Source organism: Gadus morhua, chromosome 18, assembly GCF_902167405.1.
Source record: "Gadus morhua chromosome 18, gadMor3.0, whole genome shotgun sequence".
NCBI lineage: Eukaryota > Metazoa > Chordata > Actinopteri > Gadiformes > Gadidae > Gadus > Gadus morhua.
The window spans coordinates 9,372,099-9,391,006 of NC_044065.1; the positions used below are offsets into that span (position 1 = coordinate 9,372,099).

General features: G+C 45.4%; 1 protein-coding gene across 4 annotated transcripts; it reads right to left on the reverse strand.

Annotated features, from left to right (window-relative positions):
- Positions 1-2,206: 2,206 nt before the first annotated feature.
- On the reverse strand, positions 2,207-18,493 carry chuk (component of inhibitor of nuclear factor kappa B kinase complex). Of its 4 annotated transcripts, none has more exons than XM_030340311.1 (22): positions 18,368-18,493; positions 17,741-17,856; positions 17,375-17,469; positions 16,914-17,031; positions 16,392-16,461; positions 16,203-16,291; positions 15,998-16,087; positions 15,451-15,575; positions 14,968-15,075; positions 14,487-14,622; positions 13,621-13,815; positions 13,282-13,384; positions 13,027-13,150; positions 12,433-12,584; positions 11,775-11,836; positions 11,336-11,445; positions 11,111-11,160; positions 10,854-10,959; positions 9,529-9,676; positions 7,779-7,915; positions 4,748-4,847; positions 2,207-3,788 (listed from the first exon to the last, which is right to left on the reverse strand). In XM_030340311.1, the coding sequence occupies exons 2-22, from the start codon at positions 17,843-17,845 to the stop codon at positions 3,720-3,722; spliced, it is 2,292 nt and encodes a 763-aa protein (XP_030196171.1). In that variant the 5' UTR covers positions 17,846-17,856; positions 18,368-18,493; the 3' UTR covers positions 2,207-3,719. The 4 variants fall into 4 exon arrangements, with proteins under 4 accessions (XP_030196171.1, XP_030196169.1, XP_030196170.1 ...); XM_030340309.1 differs by having other exon boundaries at positions 4,700-4,847; XM_030340310.1 differs by having other exon boundaries at positions 7,779-7,933.
- Between the last annotated feature and the right edge of the window lie 415 nt (positions 18,494-18,908).

The following is an 18,908-nucleotide window of genomic DNA, read 5'->3' on the forward strand; positions in this document are numbered from 1 at the left end:
ACAAAAGTGGGGTTTTATAGGTTAAAATAAACTCAATAAAAATAAAAAGTCACGCCGGAGGGCAGAGTTTGCGTTTTCTTTCATTTTTTTTAAATGGAAAACAGACATGATGTTATCTGGTACTTAAATGAAGACGCAGTCTTATGTCACTCAGCAGTGTGGATCTTCTATGGTCTGTTGTGATGCTCAGGCCAGCAGAGGTTAAATGCTAGACGATGTGTTCCACTGTGGAATACAAAGCTCCCTCTGAACTGAGATCTCTATTTTCTCCACGTGCACAACAAACAACCGTGGTCTAGACCAGCTTACTAAATGGAAAATTCTCTGAAAACACGATCATGTTTTAAGAATTGGAAGAGGAGAAATGCGTGTTTGTCTCTTAGAAAAAAAAAAAAAAAAGAGGCAAAACCTCAGCCATGGCCTTATTTCCCCTTTCTTGTAGAGCAAAGTTGTATTTCATTGGAGCACTTTTTAAGGAAAAATAAGAAAGGGTTTTATGGTTTGTGTTTTTGGTCACAATTAATACACACTAACTAAGATGTAAACAGCTGTCAGCCATATATGGGCGTGTGAGTTGCATTGTATGGAATGCAGGGCCCATGTAGGGGGCTGTAATCTTACAAGGAATCTGGCTCATTCACAAAACCGCATCTGAACCTCATGTTAACGATTAACGTCATCTTCAGACTTGTTTTACAGGACAGCAAGGTCCCAACTAGTTTTATAGCCTGATCATGCCAGAGTCTCACAGCAGTAACAGGTTAAGAAACTGTGAATATACAGAGTTGTTATATTCTGCTGCCTTGGATTGCAGGTCTTGCAACACCAGACATCGAAAGCACAAGAAAATAACTAACCCCTGATGGCCTTGTAAAATGAAGAGCAGACTGAGAATCGGGTCAACCACCACTGGGGTTTATTCGGATCTTTGGTCACTTATAATTAAGGGCTATTTTGGAGGTTTAACAGGATGGTCCCAACATTATGTTCCATGGCTAACAGATTGTTCTACGTCTAACAGTATGTTAGACGTAGATGGGATAATGTGGTGGGATAAGGTATTTCCTGCAATGTCTCTTTCTGACACACACACACACACACACACACACACACACACACACACACACACACACACACACACACACACACACACACACACACACACACACACACACACACACACACAGCCTTGTGAAATCCCGACGGAGGGTCATTAAAAACCAAGAAAGCCAAATGTCTAGTAGCCCAGTGGGGGATGCTGGGAAAGCTTGGAGATACTTTTGTTTATCAGCATTTTCAAGGGCCAATTGATTTTTTTTTCTTTTTGAACATCTGTAGGCGTACTTTCATGTTTCCTACTTGAAACAGTTTATCTGTCTTCCATGGAGTGCTATATATTTTGCTAGTTAGGAGTGTAGAGCCGCCCTTACATGGGCAATATTCGGTCTATTTTATAGTAAGTCTATTGTTGCATATGGGCGGGATATAAATATTTTGTTTCGTTTCATTTCGTTTCGTATTGTTCTTGATGCAAGGGTTTCGTTCGTAATGCTTTACTCTATATGTGTGCGTGTGTCTCTCTCTCTCAAACCTGTGGGTCCTCCAGACAGGATTCCCTGACTGGGACAACACTCACATCCACCTTTTCCTCTGATACAGTAACACACATGTACAGACCGCTTTTCTGACTACATAACCCAAATAATAAGTAACCCAAAACCCATTCATGACTCGCGGAAGGCGTGATTCATGGCCGTTTGTGCAGCTGTGGTTAACGCAGCGGGGAAGGAAAGTAGCAGAAAGCTCCACCCAGTGAGGCCAGCCCTACATGACTGGCCAGGAGAGCCGGACAGTTCACGGGAAGGAAAAGGTGAAGAACAAAGCCTGGATCAATGACTCAAAGACCTTCCCGCACTCCAATTTCCAAAAGTTTCCCTTTGGGGATTAGTAAAGTCTTTACTTACTTTCTGACTTAACGGCTTACTCCCTCACCATGCCAGCTGGGACAAGATTTAGAAAGCTACAGCTCAGCAAATATTTGCTGGCCAGAATGATAGTTGGGTTTTAAGGTTTGACTTTGTTTGATGAATGAATGAAAACCAAGCAAGAACTGACTTTGACCCTGCTTTTGACCTAGCTGCGGAACAGCATATACCATCAAACCATCACTGAAGACAGAAGGAAAGTTCTCTTTGGGACAACAGGGGATCATGCCAAAGTCTTTTTTTATTGTAATACCAGGCAATGTGATTGACAATGAGAATCTTAGAAATGAAACAAACACTCATCGCCTGACGTGTTTGACCACACGGATATTAACATTTGAATGTAGAAGAAAAAACCATGTTACTTAAATACAAAAATATTTTTTCTTCTTCTCTCTATCGCACCCTAACTTCATAAATACACCTCGGAAAAAAGCGTTGCCACGGCGTGATCACGTATGACCGGTCGAACAATTCCTGTCATTCCCGGGGGCGCTCCGCAATCAAGTGGGTCTGTTTCCAGATCCCTTTATTCTCAATGGGAGATGAACACACAGAGCCGATCATTGTGCGTTGAGGGTGAACCCGGGCCGTGGCAAACCTTCTACATGGACGCCGTCCTCCAGTGACATGGGGGGAATGTGCAACAGAACCGAGCGTGTGACAGTGCGACTCCAGAAGAGACAAATGTACAGTATAGACATTGTATAAACACACAAAAGGGCCACGCACCCCCTCTCCCTCCCTCAGCAGATATAGTCACGATGACCATTAGAATAGTTAGCAAAAAACAAAACAAGAACACAGACATATCATCTTTAACACTTAGAATGAATAGTATCGTAAAAAATATATTAACTTGGGACATGGGTGCGAACAGTGTTCCGTCTCGTATGTGGGCGATCGTTGGCTGAAGCCCCAAAAGGCTGCTTGGTTGGCCTAGCAACCGGATGTGGTGGGCAGCAGCCTTGCGTGTCTCTTCACAGGGATGGGGAACGCATTGGGCGTGTCAAAGTGCAGATTGAAATTTCCCCTCTCGCCTCGCCCCTCCCCTTCCCCCCCTCCCCTCAAAACAAAAAGGAAATAGACGCTTCCTGTGTTGCCCCTTGTGTGTCGCAGCCGTGTGGATGGCCTCATCGAACACCCTCTGCCCGCCCCCCACACACTTCTCACCACCACTCCCACCACCACCCTCAGTCCGCTACTACAGTTTGCTCAGTTCTGAACCAGTAGAATGTAACATTAACAGCATCAGTAGCTAACTATTATCACCAACACATCGTCCAGGCAACTTAAAGAGGAGTCAGATGAACGCTCCGAAAATCTCTTCTGAACCGATAAATGCACAGCGTTAAACCTTCTCTTTTCGTTGGTTCCTGTATAAAAAAAACCCGATCGTATTCGCTTGACCAGACGGTCGACCCATAGGATGAGACGATGAGGGTGGATGGGTGGTGGGGAGGTCATGGAGAAGGGACGTGGATCATCGTACCGCAGGCGCAGGTAGCTGAACAACAACCCATGTTGAGGTGTGCATCCCAAGGGGGGGGACGCTACAAAGGTTCACTACAAAGGTTGTGGAAAAGGCATCGAGTCCATAGTGTTACTGGGAGCGCAGGGGCGGAGGGCGGGGCTGGGGGCGGGGCAGCAGCCAGCTAGGGGCGGGGCTGGGGCGGGGCTTCCGGCTGGGGGCGGGGCTGGGGAAGGGCAGCCCTGGGCGGCCGCCTGCGGCTCCTATGCGTTCCTTTTCTTCAGCTTTGTTGATAAAGTATTCTCGTATTTGGTCCAGCTCCAGTCTTGATCCTACACATGGAGAAATAAATACAGACAAGTAATAAGAGCCGTTGGTCACAGGGATTTTCAGCAAAGGAGGATGTTAGGATGAGTGACATTTGGTTCTCACCAGGATTTCAGCAGGGGCCAAAAGAGGTGACTGTTTTATTTTGCCAGCAAACAAAGAAAATGAGCAATGCGCGGCAGCCCTTCTTATGAGTCATGCCAAAAACTCACTGACACATAAAAGCCAGTCAGTGATGTCCAGACCTACCATATGAAGCAGTGCCAACATTAAGAAATATTTCTTTATTCTATCCATTGGCTATTCCCACTGTAATCGCAGATTTCGAGTCTGGCCCGATAATATCAAACTGGTTTGAACAAATCTCTCATGGCTCGAGAATCGGAGGTGACGTCAGCCCCCCCCCCCCCCCCCCCCCCCCCCCCCCACCTGGTTGCAGGCCAGGTGCGTAGGAGCTTTAAGAGCTGCCACATGCTGACACAATTGCACCTTTCCACTCAAATGTCGAGACACTAACAGCACTGGCGCCGAATACTAAATCTCTGCCAAATGTGGCGCTGGGGGGGGGGCAGTGTGGCGCTGGGGGGGGGGCAGTGTGGCGCTGGGGGGGGGGCAGTGTCTGGTACGTTTCACAGTGGACCACCAACAATAAGGCAGCAGGACGGAGAGAGAGGGAAAACAACACAACGCTATTTCTCCTCCGTTTACACTCTTTTGTCGTTTGCAGAAGACGGAGGGAAGTACAGGCGGCTGACATACAACAGGACACGAGATGAGAGACAATTTGCCGGTAATGAAATAAAATGTCCGTAACTAATTACATAAATTGTGTTTTGCCTCATCTTTTAAAAACATGTCACCCTGGTGTTAACCGTCGGGGGTTCATATTCAGATAGATGCAACCGCCCCCTGGTGCGTGTGGAGGCGGGGCGGCAGAAGGGCGAGGGAGAGAACAACCACCCACCACTATGCTCTTGGCCTGCTCGTCAGCCGCGTCCTGCATCAGGCTGGTCAGCTGACTGAGGTACCTCTGGTTCTCCTGCAGCAGCCGGGGGGCCGCGTCACTAGGGGGGGGGGGGGGGGGGGGGTGGGGAAGAGGGAGAGAGAGAGAGAGAGAAAGAGAGAAAGAGAAAGAGAAAGAGAAAGAGAAAGATAACGTCAGCTATGGTACATTTAAGCACAACGAGCCAATTACTACTGCTGTGGAGTGGAAGGCGTTTCCTCCGATGATTGCAAACCACTGGGCTGCTGGAGTGGCCTCCAAGGAGCCTGGCCACGGGCTACCACACACGCACTCGGCTAACGAGCAGCGCACACTGGCCCTTTAAGGAACCAGGAAGGCTGCGCCCGCGCTGCCCCAGATATGTGCGCTGGCTCGCTGGCTGTTGGTTCATATCAGACCACCAGACTAAAAATAAAAAACCCATCAACATTTTTCTGAATGATAAAATCGGCGAGATATCCGTAATAACCGAGTTTGGTTCCAGTACGGAAATGAATCACCTTTTAGAAAAGTTGATCATGGGATAAAATGATACACCAATTTGTAAAAATGTATTCTCTAGAGTTTTATGCAGTTTTCGAGTTTTCGATACACACTATATATACCAGGGGTGTCAAACTCATTTTGGTTCAGGGGCCACATACAGCCCATCTGATCTCAAGTGGGCCGGACCAGTAAAATAATGGAAAAATAACCTACGTCAACTCCAAATCTTTAGCTTTGTTTTTCAATACTATGCTTTATCATTCAGCCTACATTTGTAGCCTACATAATCACAGATCACAAGAATCTATATTAGCACAACACATTTATTCACAGATATTCATCAGATATATCATTAACTGGTTTATTTTTATAGAGTTGAGTGAATACATTTTTACATCTGAACACCTGAACCAACTCAATACACTAAACAAACTGGAGTGGGAGCTATGAAGAAAGCTATCATACTGCCTTGAAAATGTATAAATGTGCACAGATAAATAAAATAAACAGTAACATAAAAGTTGTAGCAGTGCATGAGCAATGAGATTAGGCTACATCAGATCAAACTGTTTTGTAGTGAGTAAACTTATTTTCAAAGATCTGTATTCATCAGAGTGCAAACATTTCTGAAAGAGCGTCACAAGAATTAGACCCATGCCAACTTGCCGATTAACTATTTTTTTCTCCTTGCAGTCTATTTGCTGCTGCTGGCTCCTGAAACTTGGCATCTTTTAGCCTTTACGAGTGCATCAATATCAGGTGTCAAATCCTGAGTAGCAGCACATTTCACAATGTCATTCAAGTGTGTGTTTGTTAACCTTGAGCGGTGCTTTGTTGTATTTAGGGTCATTACAGAGAACACCTGTTCACAAAGGTAGGTAGTCCCAAAAATTGATAAAACCTTTGCAGCCAGGGATGTTAATTTGGGGTACCCTGGCAAGAGATATTAATAAAATGTGTCCAAGCCCACCGACGCAAATTTCTCCTTCATATTGGTATCACACTGCAAGTCAATTATCTCGAGTTGGATGTCAGCTGGCATGTCAGAAGGCTTGACTGTAAATGGCGGGCGGAAAAACTGCAAATTCCTTCTCTAGTTCACGGAAGACCTGAAACCTCCGCTTAAACTCTTGCAGCAATCCTGTTATTATCTTGTTCTTGTATGAGGGACCGGACGTAATATCAGCATTACGTCCGGTCGCACGCACAGCTGTTTGATATAGGAAATGGGCGTTGCCACCGCTAGATAGCTGCCTCTCCCAGAGTGACAGCTGTAACTTGAATGCGCGTATGCTGTCGTTATACTGAATGACAATTTGTTTTGCGGCCCTGCAACATTTTGTTACGATTATTCAGGTGCTGTGTAATATCCACCATAAAGGCAAGATCCTTCACCCACTGCGAACATTTAAGTTCCTTCACTGGGCTACCCATTTTCTCCATGACCTGTCCAATATCCTCTCGTAGCTCAAAGAAACGCTTGAGCACGGCACCTCGGCTTAACCACCGTACTTAACCACCGTACTTGGTATGGTAGGCCAGCCTGCGCAGAATATTATATTCTACGTGCACTGAAACTTGCTGATTACATACCAAGCACACTGCTTTTGTATTCACCTCTGTGAATAAATAATTCTCAGTCCATTATTCCTGGAATCTGTGAATTCCACTCTGAATCCACTTTTCTTCTTTTTGCCAGACATTTTTGTAATGGGGGTGTCTCCCTTGATAACTTCTTAATTGTGGTGAAACAAGGACAAGTGTGGAAATCCTTCCTTTTTTTATTTTGGCTGCCCCCTAGCGGCTGGAGTAAGCATTTTGGTTATTTCTTTAGAAAATCATAACTCATCACAGGAATGGGCTAGAGACGTACTTTTTTTTTTGACATACTCAGGAGTACCCGCGACTCTACAAGTCGCGGGCCTGATCAAATCATCTCGCGGACCGGATTCGGCCCGTATGTTTGACACCCCTGATATATAAGTTATAAGAGTAATGGTATGGCATTGACCAGTAGAAAGTTATCTGGGTGAATGTCTTATCATTGGGAAAAGGAATCTGGTTAACAGTTGACCTGCATACATAATGTTGATATTTATAACAACCATACAAGTTTACAAGAAAATAATACTTCAGCATACGAGTTAAGAAGAAATTGGAGGTTCCTCCTTGCAGATCTCGCACATTGAATTGTTCCTGTTATTTATGGAGGTGCAAGCAGATTCGACTTTTTGTTCCAAGGAAAGGCAAGGCCCCAAATGACTAGACGTCATTCTAAAGAAAATGCAAGAAGTCTGCATTTTCTGGCTCAAATCACTTTTCCAGATCGTTTTCTTGAGTGTGACATGGATTTGACAGCATTTGACCAAGCCCCTCGCACTTGGACTGGAGCACAATGTGTCAGTTAAAAAAATAGAAGAGAAAAAGAGAAACAGAAATGTCTCCCTCTCTCCATGACTGCCCACCAGACAGAGACCAACAGCCGTGTGTGGAGGAGTGGCGGTACCTGTCGTTGGGCCCGGGCAGGGAGGTGAGCGGGTGCGGGGAGCTGATGGGCTGAGCGGACTGGGACCACTGGGAGGCCTGCAGTGGGTTGGAGGTTTCCGGACTGGCCGCTATGGAGTTCCGCGACGAGTTCTGAGCCTGGCGGAGGGAATCAGACTACAGATGTCGGGTCACACAAACGCTTTGTCCAACAAACCAAGGGTTCTAGACCAGGCGGGGGGGGGGGAACTATTATTGTCAGGGTCTTGAGTGCAAAGCGAAGATCAGCTGCATGCTAGGGCGTCTGTGTGGCTGCTCTGCGTCTTTCCTGCACATTCCGAAAGCACGAATCTAATAACCCTCCTTCCTGTCCAAGGCTGATTTGTAGCAAGGTTCACCCCGGGCGGGGATAAACCAAACATGTCACGAACATTAGTAGAACGTCTGCCCTCCTACGTGGTTCTGTACCGTGAATACCGTCGAAAGGACTTGGGAGGGAGGGAAGGTTGCCTCTGCCCCCTTGTCTTGTTTTAATGAGCTGCTGCAAGACGCTGGGGACAACATTCCACTGGTATGCTGCTAACCCACCAGGTCTGGACAAGAACGCTCGCTCAAAACACACAGAAGCCTCTTCTTGGGCTTTCGGAAATTGAAACACGTGTGCGACATTTTATGGGACAGAAATCATCGGTGGATGGATAAAGTACAATAGCATGCTAGGATGCAGACACAAACACAATACAAGTATCATTTTTTTATATTTTTTGTGGCCGAGAGAAAGGATGCAGAAAAGAAGAAAAGATCACCATAGAATACTATTATTAATGGATGGGGACTGGAAATGCTTCTGAGGCATAAGTGCTCCTCACTGCTGACTCAGGGTATGTAATGGGAATGAGGTCACCTCTCTACCAACCCGGGCACGAGATATAAACCTGATCCCAAGCATGGAGAAGGTTAACCATCAGACTCGTTTAACTTAGGTATTTGGTCTTGAGATGGGCGATATGGGAAAATGTACTATCACCAGAATTTATTTGGAGGCGATACTACCCTGGAAATCCAGAGTTCTCGCGAGAGCACAATTTGAATTTGCTCAGCGAGTCACTCTGGGAACGAGCAATATACTCGTGTATATTCTGGGCCTCCCCTGGCCCAGAACATTAACCAATCACATGGACGTATCAGTTATAGGCGGGCCAAAAGCGTTGCTGTTTTACCGACTGGATACGGCAAGAGTCTTATCTATTGGTTAGCGCCACTGGTCTGGATACGTCACCCCTTGTATTCTTCTAATTGGTCGTAGTGTTATCCAATGTGTGTTATCCAGTGATATTTTCAAATGCATGCTTGGTGCCGCCCCTCGAGTTGGCCCATTTTCATTACTCGTTGCCAGACCCTACAGCTTTCTAGATGTGGGTCAGGACTTCCAGGCTAAGCCTCCCTCAATTTACATCATAAAAACGACACAATGATGATAACAAATGTTACAATGTCTCAATTAAAAAAAAATTACATTTATTGAACGGTCTGTAAATCAAGCCGAAGAAAAAAATAAAATAATAATAATCGGCCGATGCCGATGCACGTACAAAAACGCAAATAACGGCCGATTATATCGGCCGGCCGGCATATCGGTCGATCACTACTTTTCATCATAATTAACTTACTATATAAAACTAGGCATCACAAGAAGAGACAATATGCGACTATATTAAATTACAGCCCGGCCTTCACTGTGGCCCCATTGTGTCAAAGCATCACCAACTCACGCAGGCGATCTTCAGCAGGTGCCAGAACTCCTTCTGCCTCTTGATCTGCATCAGCATCACCGTGTTGTCTGCTTCCTTGATGCTCTCCAGGGTCTTCTCGATGCGCGGGAACAGGTCTATGATCTTCTGCTTGCTCAGCAGGATCTTGCTGTGTGTGTGTGTGTGTGTGTGTGTGTGTGTGTGTGTGTGTGTGTGTGTGTGTGTGTGTGTGTGTGTGTGTGTGTGTGTGTGTGTGTGTGTGTGTGTGTGGAGAGAGGGTGAACGGAGGTCAAACGTCTATCAGCACTTCCAACGGCATCATAAGAGGCAGACTAGCCTAGGACGGCTCATAAAGGGACTCATCAAAACATACAATGACGTGAGGCTGTATTTTCAAATTTCTTTAAATATGTTTGTGGACGCTACGCCAGAGGCTTTGCAACGCAAAAGCGGCGAGCGAAACGCTAGGTTCCAATTGAAAACGATGACTAACAGCCCCCCTCCGCCCGCCGTTAAATATCGTTAGGTGAGAACGGGGCCCAAGAAGGTCGTACAGCATCATGCACACAGAAAGATCCCTTTATTTCCAAGTAACAGTACGATAAATCTAATAATAACGGCAATAGTGTTACACTCCCCCCCCCCCCCCCCACACACACGCTTGCAATAACGGGCGTTATCTGCCCTTGGATGATCCATGCATTCTTCCAGGCATGTCTTGGCAGGCTACCACGTTTGAGGGATGCAATCTACCACCACACGGAAACAGAACAGGGAATGTTCGGACAGTCCTAGCATGTCCAGCATTCCTCCGAGACTAGGGCCAGATAACACTTATCAGATGGATGGAGGGAGGTAGGAGGAGGGAATGTGTCCACAGATAGTTGGCTGAGAGAGGAGGCCCTAGGGGGGAGCTACTCAAGTATCGTTTTCTTGGCAGAGATTTTGGACATGGTGGTTGTCTCCGAATCCCAGTGGGCCGTACTACTGTTTTGCCGATCTTTCAAACTAGGGCTGTGAAGCGAACGTGTTATGCAAATATAATTTACACGTTTGAATGTGTTAATTCGCATATTGGCTGCCTCAGTTATTTTTTTAATAACACTAATTTTAACCCCATGACTTTATACATTTTCGTAAACTTTGGCCCTAAAACTAGGTAGATCTGTATTCTTAAATGTTAAGGTTTGGACTTGATCTGTGGATTCAAACTTTTGATTGTCAATTACAATCATCTTCTTCATCGTGTTTCTTTTAAACTTTTCTTTAAAAAACATGGCCACATTTTAACACCCAATAACCTGACAATGGAACCTGTCTAGATGAACGGAGGGTCTGGCGCTCACCTGAGGTGGGTGTACAGGTCTTTGAGGACCTTGTCCTGGTTCTGGACCGTCTGAATGATGGCTTTGACCATCTCAGAGCTGTCGCTGCACACCTCAGACTCGGGGGCTGTGGGACCGAGCCAACAAACGACAGTGAGGCAAACCCAACAAAGCACAAGGGTTGTTGATAGATATCAAACAATAAATAAAGTGGTTTATTCTAAAAGCGAGATACTGTATAGACGAAAATTTTAAAAAACACAAAAAAGGTAGCTTACTTTTACACTTGATTTTCATTTGCTTGTAGAGTTCAATGGCCTTTTCTTCTCTGTAGAGAAGAAATTACCATCAGACCTCTGCATTCAACAATGAGACTTCCAGAAGCAAACTGTATGTTGCTGCTCCTGTTTAGCTGCGTGCTGGTGCTATTATAGGTCAGTTACTACGGTACGAATCGCTTTGAGACACAAGGGATTAACAGCTCTTCGGCCGGCAACACTCACAGCTGCTCCATCTTGTCTCCTTGGCGACGGGCGTATGGGCTCCTCTGTAGCTCCACGATCTCAGAGTGGAGAGCCATGATTTCCTCGTCCAAATGGCCCACCTCTGCCACCTAGAGGATGGAAGGCGCAATTACACCAGGGCTTATTTCAGAAGCACAGGGGGCTGATGTTGTTCCGATCATGCAGGTGCAAACCAATTACACTGAACAACATAATAATGATTGAATAATGATAATAAATAATCAAATCGATGATTTGGTGGAGCTGAAAAACTGTAGGCTGCAGAGAGCTCAGGGCACCAAATAGAGCCGGTTATATTGCATCGGTTATGCTATCTGTACCGATAACTTGTATTAAGATATTTGTAGAAGTAGCTTGTGTTTGGTTGCGGATCAGGGATTAAAGCAGAGGAAGGCACTGAGGAAGAAACCGCCGGTACCTGAGCAAAGGCTGCGGCTCGCTCCTCATTCTCCTGCCAGGCCTTCAGCATCTTCTCAGAGGCTTTGGAGCACAAGTACAACACATCATCCCACAGACCTGAGACTCTTCCCCAACGTGATAAGGGCTGCAATAGCATATTGTGACACATAACAGAGTTGTAGTAAAAGATCTCTCTAGCTAGTAGGCTAGCGCCTTCCATCAAAACGTGGGATAAGTAATCGGAAATGTGTTTACAACGTCGGGGGAAAGATTTAAATAGGGATTATCTGGGAGGGGATTACACAGGTGGGACTGGCAATTTCAAGTTAGCCCATAGCTAGCATTTTGCCTTCTATTTCTAGATCTTCTGGTTCACCGGTACTTATATGCACGACATAACAACACATATTTTGAGTGCTTTAAGTACACATTATTCGAAAGTTCGAGGTTAAAGTTCGAAGGTTAACATGCAACACAGCCTTTAAACTTGCTTAAAAGATGTCGATTTAGAGTGATTTTGACTGGGAAAGGACCTCTGTCCCATCTACGTTCATTCATTCAGTTGGGCGGTGACCCCTCTGCATTGATGTGCATGCTCCATGGAACAGCGCCGCTCAGGCGATGTCTAGTCAGTATATATATCTGAGGACAAGAGAGGAAACAGGGCAGACACTTACATATGCCGTAGTGCATCTGGTCGCTGTACTTCTCCAAGTCGTACTGGATGCTGCTCTTGAAGAAGTCCAGCTTGGCCTTCAGCTGCTGGGAGAAGCCGAACATGCTGTTCTTGTAGCGGGTCAGGTTGGTGTTGTAGCGCAGCAGACTCAGCCTGGAATAAAAGGTGAGAGCGCTCAGGGAAGACTAATGGCAGGTGTTGCTGTTTTCTGATGAGTCACGCCTTTGGCATGTGTGCTGTATTTGAATAAGGCCTGCCATACTTTGAATGCGCTGTGGCAATGCCAAAAAAGATCATGGTGGAGATCATGTTTGACTTTTGGCGTATTGTAAAAAGGTGAGTTTGTGTAAGGACCCAATTTAAGGAAAAAAATCTGTAATGCATGCATTGCCGCATCTCTGCATGGGTCAAAGTTAACTGACCACTGGAGACAAGGAGAAGGTTCACATCAATACATGTTTGTGCATGGTTTTGAGGATTAATTGTCTTGGTTTCGCAAAACAGTGAAGATGCATGGGCACTCCAATGGATCACGATGACATAGATTGTGATTAGGGTGGTACGCCCACCCCTACACCCAGATAGGTCCACTCACATGGCAGCCCTCTGGCCCTGGAATAGCCTGCTGTAGTCGTCCTTCAGCCCACAGATGTAGCTTACCGCCTCCCCCCACACCTTCTTCAGCACCCCCAGAGGCAGCTGGGTCTTCGCCTCTTGCACTAGGAAGAGTGGGACGGTAATGGTTTTATAGTCGATTATAGATTCCGCTTTATAATTGCAGTACACAACGTACTGCATTATATTCGATTATTGAGACAATCTGGAGTTTGAGCCGGTGGTTCACACTCACCGATGGAGTTGACCTTGTCTGGTAGTGGCCGGGCACTGAGGGGGCCGGAGTACTTGGTGAGGCTCTTGTCAAACAGGTACACGATGTAGCTGTCCCAACCCCTCTGGAAGTAGGACAACAGAAATGGTTTGACAACACACTCCTATTTTAGTCCTGGTTAAACCGCGTGGTTTGACAAATGAGGCCAAGTCCCAGCCATGAACATGAACATCTAAGTTCCAAAAGTAGGTAATGCCTCATCCTTTATTCATTTCCAAAAACATCCCAAACAATTCAACTTTGAACTTTGAAAAACAACATCAACAAAAAACAACACCCAGTCAATGAGAGCCTTCCTACCACTCCGTCGAGCACACACTGTGCGGCGGGCTTGCGGGGGTCAAGCGACACGCCCGTCTCCTGCAGCAGCTCCTGGTTCACCACCTCGATCTTGGTCTCGGCCTCGATGCGCCGCTGCAGGCTGTGCAGGCTCTCCTCCGGGGCCAGCTCCAGGGAGTGGACCTGGGCCGTGGTCATGTTGAGGATGTGGACCACCTGGGGGGGTCGGAGGTACACAACCAGAGGGGGGTGCAAGGCATGAGCAGCCAGGCGACAATAGAGCCTGTAAAAGGTTGTCACTCGTTGACACTATTAAACACTGATTATGGCTCCGCCTCCTAATGTATTTTATTACATATAATTTTTTTTAAATGCTTTTTTTTTTTTTTTTAATCCCGAAGGAAATTGAGGACTGCATTAAACCCATCACTAGCAGCCTTAGAAGCGGTGGGCAGCCACAGTGAACAACTGCACTGCTAGGCTACTGCCTAGCGCCGAGCTCGTGTGAGGCAACAGTGCTAACCACTGTGCCAGCGTACCACCAAAAACGGGGGGGGGCAATCAGGTAGTGGATTAAACTAGCGAAGGAAGCACTTCTACCCGTGCCCTGCCACATGAAAGGAGCTGACCCATAATTAGTGTTATGAGCGACACCTGTCTGACGAGGAGGCCTCTGTGAAAAGGGTAGCAGGCAGAAAGAACAAGCGTGGAGCTTACAAATAATGTGAAAGTCTGCAAGATGGAGAATCACTCTGCGCTTGCTAAACATTGGCCTCTGGACATTCCCTTACATAAAACGCTCGTCTTTGCGCCAGAAATTAACTGCAGCCAATCCCCCCCTCGTATTTTTGCCTGTCACACCGACAGCACTCGGCCTGAAGACCAACCTTCATGTTCAAGATCTGCTCCAACACCTCGAAACACTGGGGCTTCTTGCTGTCCGCGCCCATCCTCCCGCCCCTCTGGACTGGATCCCACTTCAGCATGAGCTGCAGGAGGCCCTCCATGGGCTCCAGCAGTGTGCTGTGGGGGGGGGGGGGGTACAGGAGAGCACACCGGGTTAAAACACGGGACGCTGACCACCGTCCTGGCAGGGCGATGCCGCCGTGCACTCTCATTTCCCCGGCTCTCCTCAATACACGGAAAAAACTGCTGACGCGTCGTAATTATTGTTATACCATTAGACACCGTGATCGATGGAGGGGAAAAATGAAAAAACACAAGAAGCCGTCCGGTTTCCTTCCCAGAATCCACTCCATAGAGCAAGTCACGACAAACACACTGATTAGTTCACGTCATTATTTTGAATGAGCAAACAAAAGACGGTTGGAACAACAAGAGCTGAGAGCAGCGGGGTGTTGGGCTGACCTGCTGAGGTTGTTAGGATAGGGCAGATGTGTAGAGAATCTAACTTCTCCGGTCAGCTCCTCAACAGCCATGATGTCTTTTGGTCCCTTGTTCCGTACTTTGGTGGCCCTGAGCAAGGGATAGAAGCGTTTTATTACTGTTTTATTAACAGTCGGGGCTTACTGATTGTATGATTATCATAGCAGCATGAAGTGCACAATGATCAATGCATCCGAAGTTCACAATGCTAATGCACGAGACCTGCTATGTAGAAGTTTAGCTCAACGGGTTCATATCTAGCCGTTACAGTATAAGCCAGAGGGAAGATTAGGTCCTTCCCCCTTTTGCAACCTTCTTCCCCGTCTCCTATCCATAAAGGCATAAGAAGCCCATACAATATAAATATAGTAAAACGGTTGATAAAACAATATTTGTTAGAAAAAAGTTTGGTTCAGGTTTGTTGAGATTGGTGTCACCAAATGTCCCCCTTCCCACCCAACCTACCACTGGACGGGCTGCAGATTGTGTAGGAACGGCCGGAAGCCGCAGCTGCACTCAAACACCATGGTGCCGAAGCTCCAGTAGTCCACGGTGACGGTGTACGGCTTCGTCTCAAACAGCTCTGGGGCCTGAGGGGAGAGAAATAGTGGATAAGCTCATCTAAAAGGGATTGTTTCGATGCACCTAATGCAGGTAGTTTAGATTGTTGATCAGGCTTGGACAACAATCCGAGCATTCGTTCACGATTGGAACAACTACAATTGGTACAAAATCAGCAACATGGGTTTGTTAAACATGTATGGGTTGTATGTCCCAAAAAAACAATAACTTCTAAATCTTGAAGCACCTCAGATTCTATAAAACTTTCTAAAAAAATACCGAATTTTTTTTATTAATTATCAATTATCAGTAGAGCAGGTGAGATAATACCTGCCTATGGATTGCTCCAACCAACCCCTTCATTGAGCATAAAAAAAAAACTGGCACCAATGTAATCAAATGGCAATGTAAATGCTAATGTGAATGTAAAGTGTAAATTCAAAGTGCTTACCAGGTACTGGAGAGTTCCAACGAAAGAAGTGCAGAGACTGCCTTGGTCCAAGTCCTTAGCGTAGCCAAGGTCAATAATTTTGTGAACAAGCTGCGAAACGAAAACAGTACATCGTAAGTCAGCATAACCCTGATCGATAAACACACACGCAGCCAAGGCAAATAAATTAAACGGGGGCAAACCCAGAGGTAGTGATTTCTTCTACCTTGCCGCTGACATCTTGTAAGACTATGTTTTCAGGCTTAAGGTCTCTGTGTATGATCTTGTTCTCGTGCAGATACTGGATGCCTGAGCCTTAAGTCACAGAAAGGTTGCATGCGTTATTATACACGGTATGGAAACAATACAGTCTACTGTCGAGCATGATTACATGCAGTGGAACACTACACCGTACCGACATCGTTGAGTAGTGAGAGCACCTCGCTTTCCTTCAACCCACAACAGTTTTCCGGTTTGCTCAGCAACTAAAAAGGGTCAGATAGAAAAGTATCTTCAGATTTACATCCATGAACTTGACTCATCTACAATTCCTGTAAGATACATGCCTGTTCCTTTGGAACAGAGAATTACTTAAATGTGAGATTTTATCTTTTTGAGGTGTAAATTAGTATTTTACGGTCATTTAGCAGATAATTTCATCAAAAGGACCTTGAATTGACGGACAGTGAATGTCTTTGAGAAGCATGGCATTAATGAGTAGGTAGGGTTTAGGCCGTGTTTAGGAGAATACCTAAAGGTATTATTGACTGTAGACATTTGGGTTTGAACCCAAAACCAAGAACCACGCGACTATATGCCCCCTCTGGACAGATCAACTTCTTTTGTGTTTGTGTATGCCATTGGGAGAACACACAACCAAGCCACTGCATGTAAGAGGGGTGCAACGGTTAGCTTTATAGGTCCCAAAGCGCCTCACCTTTCTCAGATCTCCCCTGGAGCAGTACTCCATGGCCAGCAGCGGAAGATCGTTTAAGGCTATGTGATTCATCTCTTCGGGCACCTCTCTAGCTGTCACCACATTGATATTATTTAACCTGAACGACAAAATACGAAAACATAGAAAAGGTTATAAACACAATTTTTCGACAAATTCCCCATCCCAGGCAGGAATGTCTCAGACTATGCTGTCACACTTATATAGGGCACATTCTTAAGGAAAGCCTAGCTAAACAGCAATGGGAAACGCTTGAAAGAACATGTTGACATTTGCTCTACAGGTTCCACTGCTTGGTAGTGTTGCTTAGAACCATTACATGAAACAAAAGCATGTCAATGAACCGGCATCTCAGAGTATTGCCATTAATGCAAACAAACCAAAGCCGTAAGGGTTTTTTAATAACAATCAGTTCACAATCAGAGGGCACAAACAGGACTCACTTTTTCATGATTTGAATCTCTCTGCTCCATCTGTCCTTGTTTCTTGCCGTCAACTCCAGGCGGCACATTTTCACAGCTAGTTTCTCATTTGTTTCCTATAGGCAACGAAATGGGATGAGATTCAAACAATTAGTCAGCTTATACAATCATAATCTTTCACACAAATGTTTAGTCAATTACAGTTTCGTCATTACTTTTGACCTTTTGTTTTATTATTATTGTTAATAATAGTATATTCAAGATTTAAAAATGATCTTTAGGCTGATTATTAAAACTTGTTATGACTATGTCTGTGCTAGCAAATGTGTGACAAGTCTGGGAAATTCTGGCACCATCAGGTCGTGATGGTGTTCATAATAAACTCACATGGTGTTGGTAGAGATAAACATGTGCAAAGCCACCCATGCCCAGTCTCTCTTTCAACTCCCAGGCGCCGCAGCTCTGGTTCTGTCTGAAAGGAGGCTTCTCCATGATAGGGCAGGCTTAGGGAAAACCACAACACACATAAATAGGACGTCAGTGAAATGAAATAATACGAACATCTCCATTTGTATTGTCATCCTAAGACTTCCTTATACAAACAAAACCGTAAGGTGTCCATCTAGGTATCCAGTTGACAGTATTTACACTGCAAAGACTTGACATCTCAGTTTATTTTCGGATCAGGCTAGCCAGGTAGCTTCAACTACGTCGTGTTTGTGACACATATAACTGTGTAACCTTTCTTTAATAATAGGTCAGATACCACTCCCAGTCACCCCTTTCAGATATCTCGGTGATTAGGTCCGATGAATAGGTCATGAGTATACGGTTAAGCGGACTTGTTTGTCTGAAACATGCGTCAAGTTAGCCCATGGGATGTTAGCATCGCTACAACTATATCTACTGGGCTCCCAGGAAGTAGACCGAGCCATTTGCTATCCGAAATGAAAGGGTTTTCTAGATAAGCACAATTCATGTCAAGCAATACACCAACACCTCGATGGTACTCACTTGTATTCCTTATGTGAATGTCATGAAAGGTTTCCGCAGGGAGACTGTGATTGTCTTGTCGGTTGTCCCTCAATGCAGCAGCAGCAGCAGCTCAGTAATGTTGTGTACTTTCCTGGCGGTGACGTCATCGGACACTACTGCTTAAAAACCGCACGGGGGAGTCGTTCGCTGTATTATCCTTAGCTTTATATTATTCTTTCATTCATTACATCTTCTTTTTCTCATCTTTAATACGTTCACACCAATTATACTACATGAACAGTGCATTGCACTACTTGACTTATTGACTCTGACTGTAGTGTCATACTTGCATTGTTTCCTTTTTTTCCAGGATGGATAAGATGTGGATACAATGGTTTTTTTTCAGCATTTTCATTGTAATATGTTTTTACCCTAGGCCTCACTTTACTGGGAAACAATCAGGGAAACCAAGGTTTACGGTATTATATATTTTTATTATACATAGTTTCTTTATGTATTCAAATGTATGCTCATAGTTTCAGTTCAAGGGAAACAAACATTAATACAATATACAGACTCG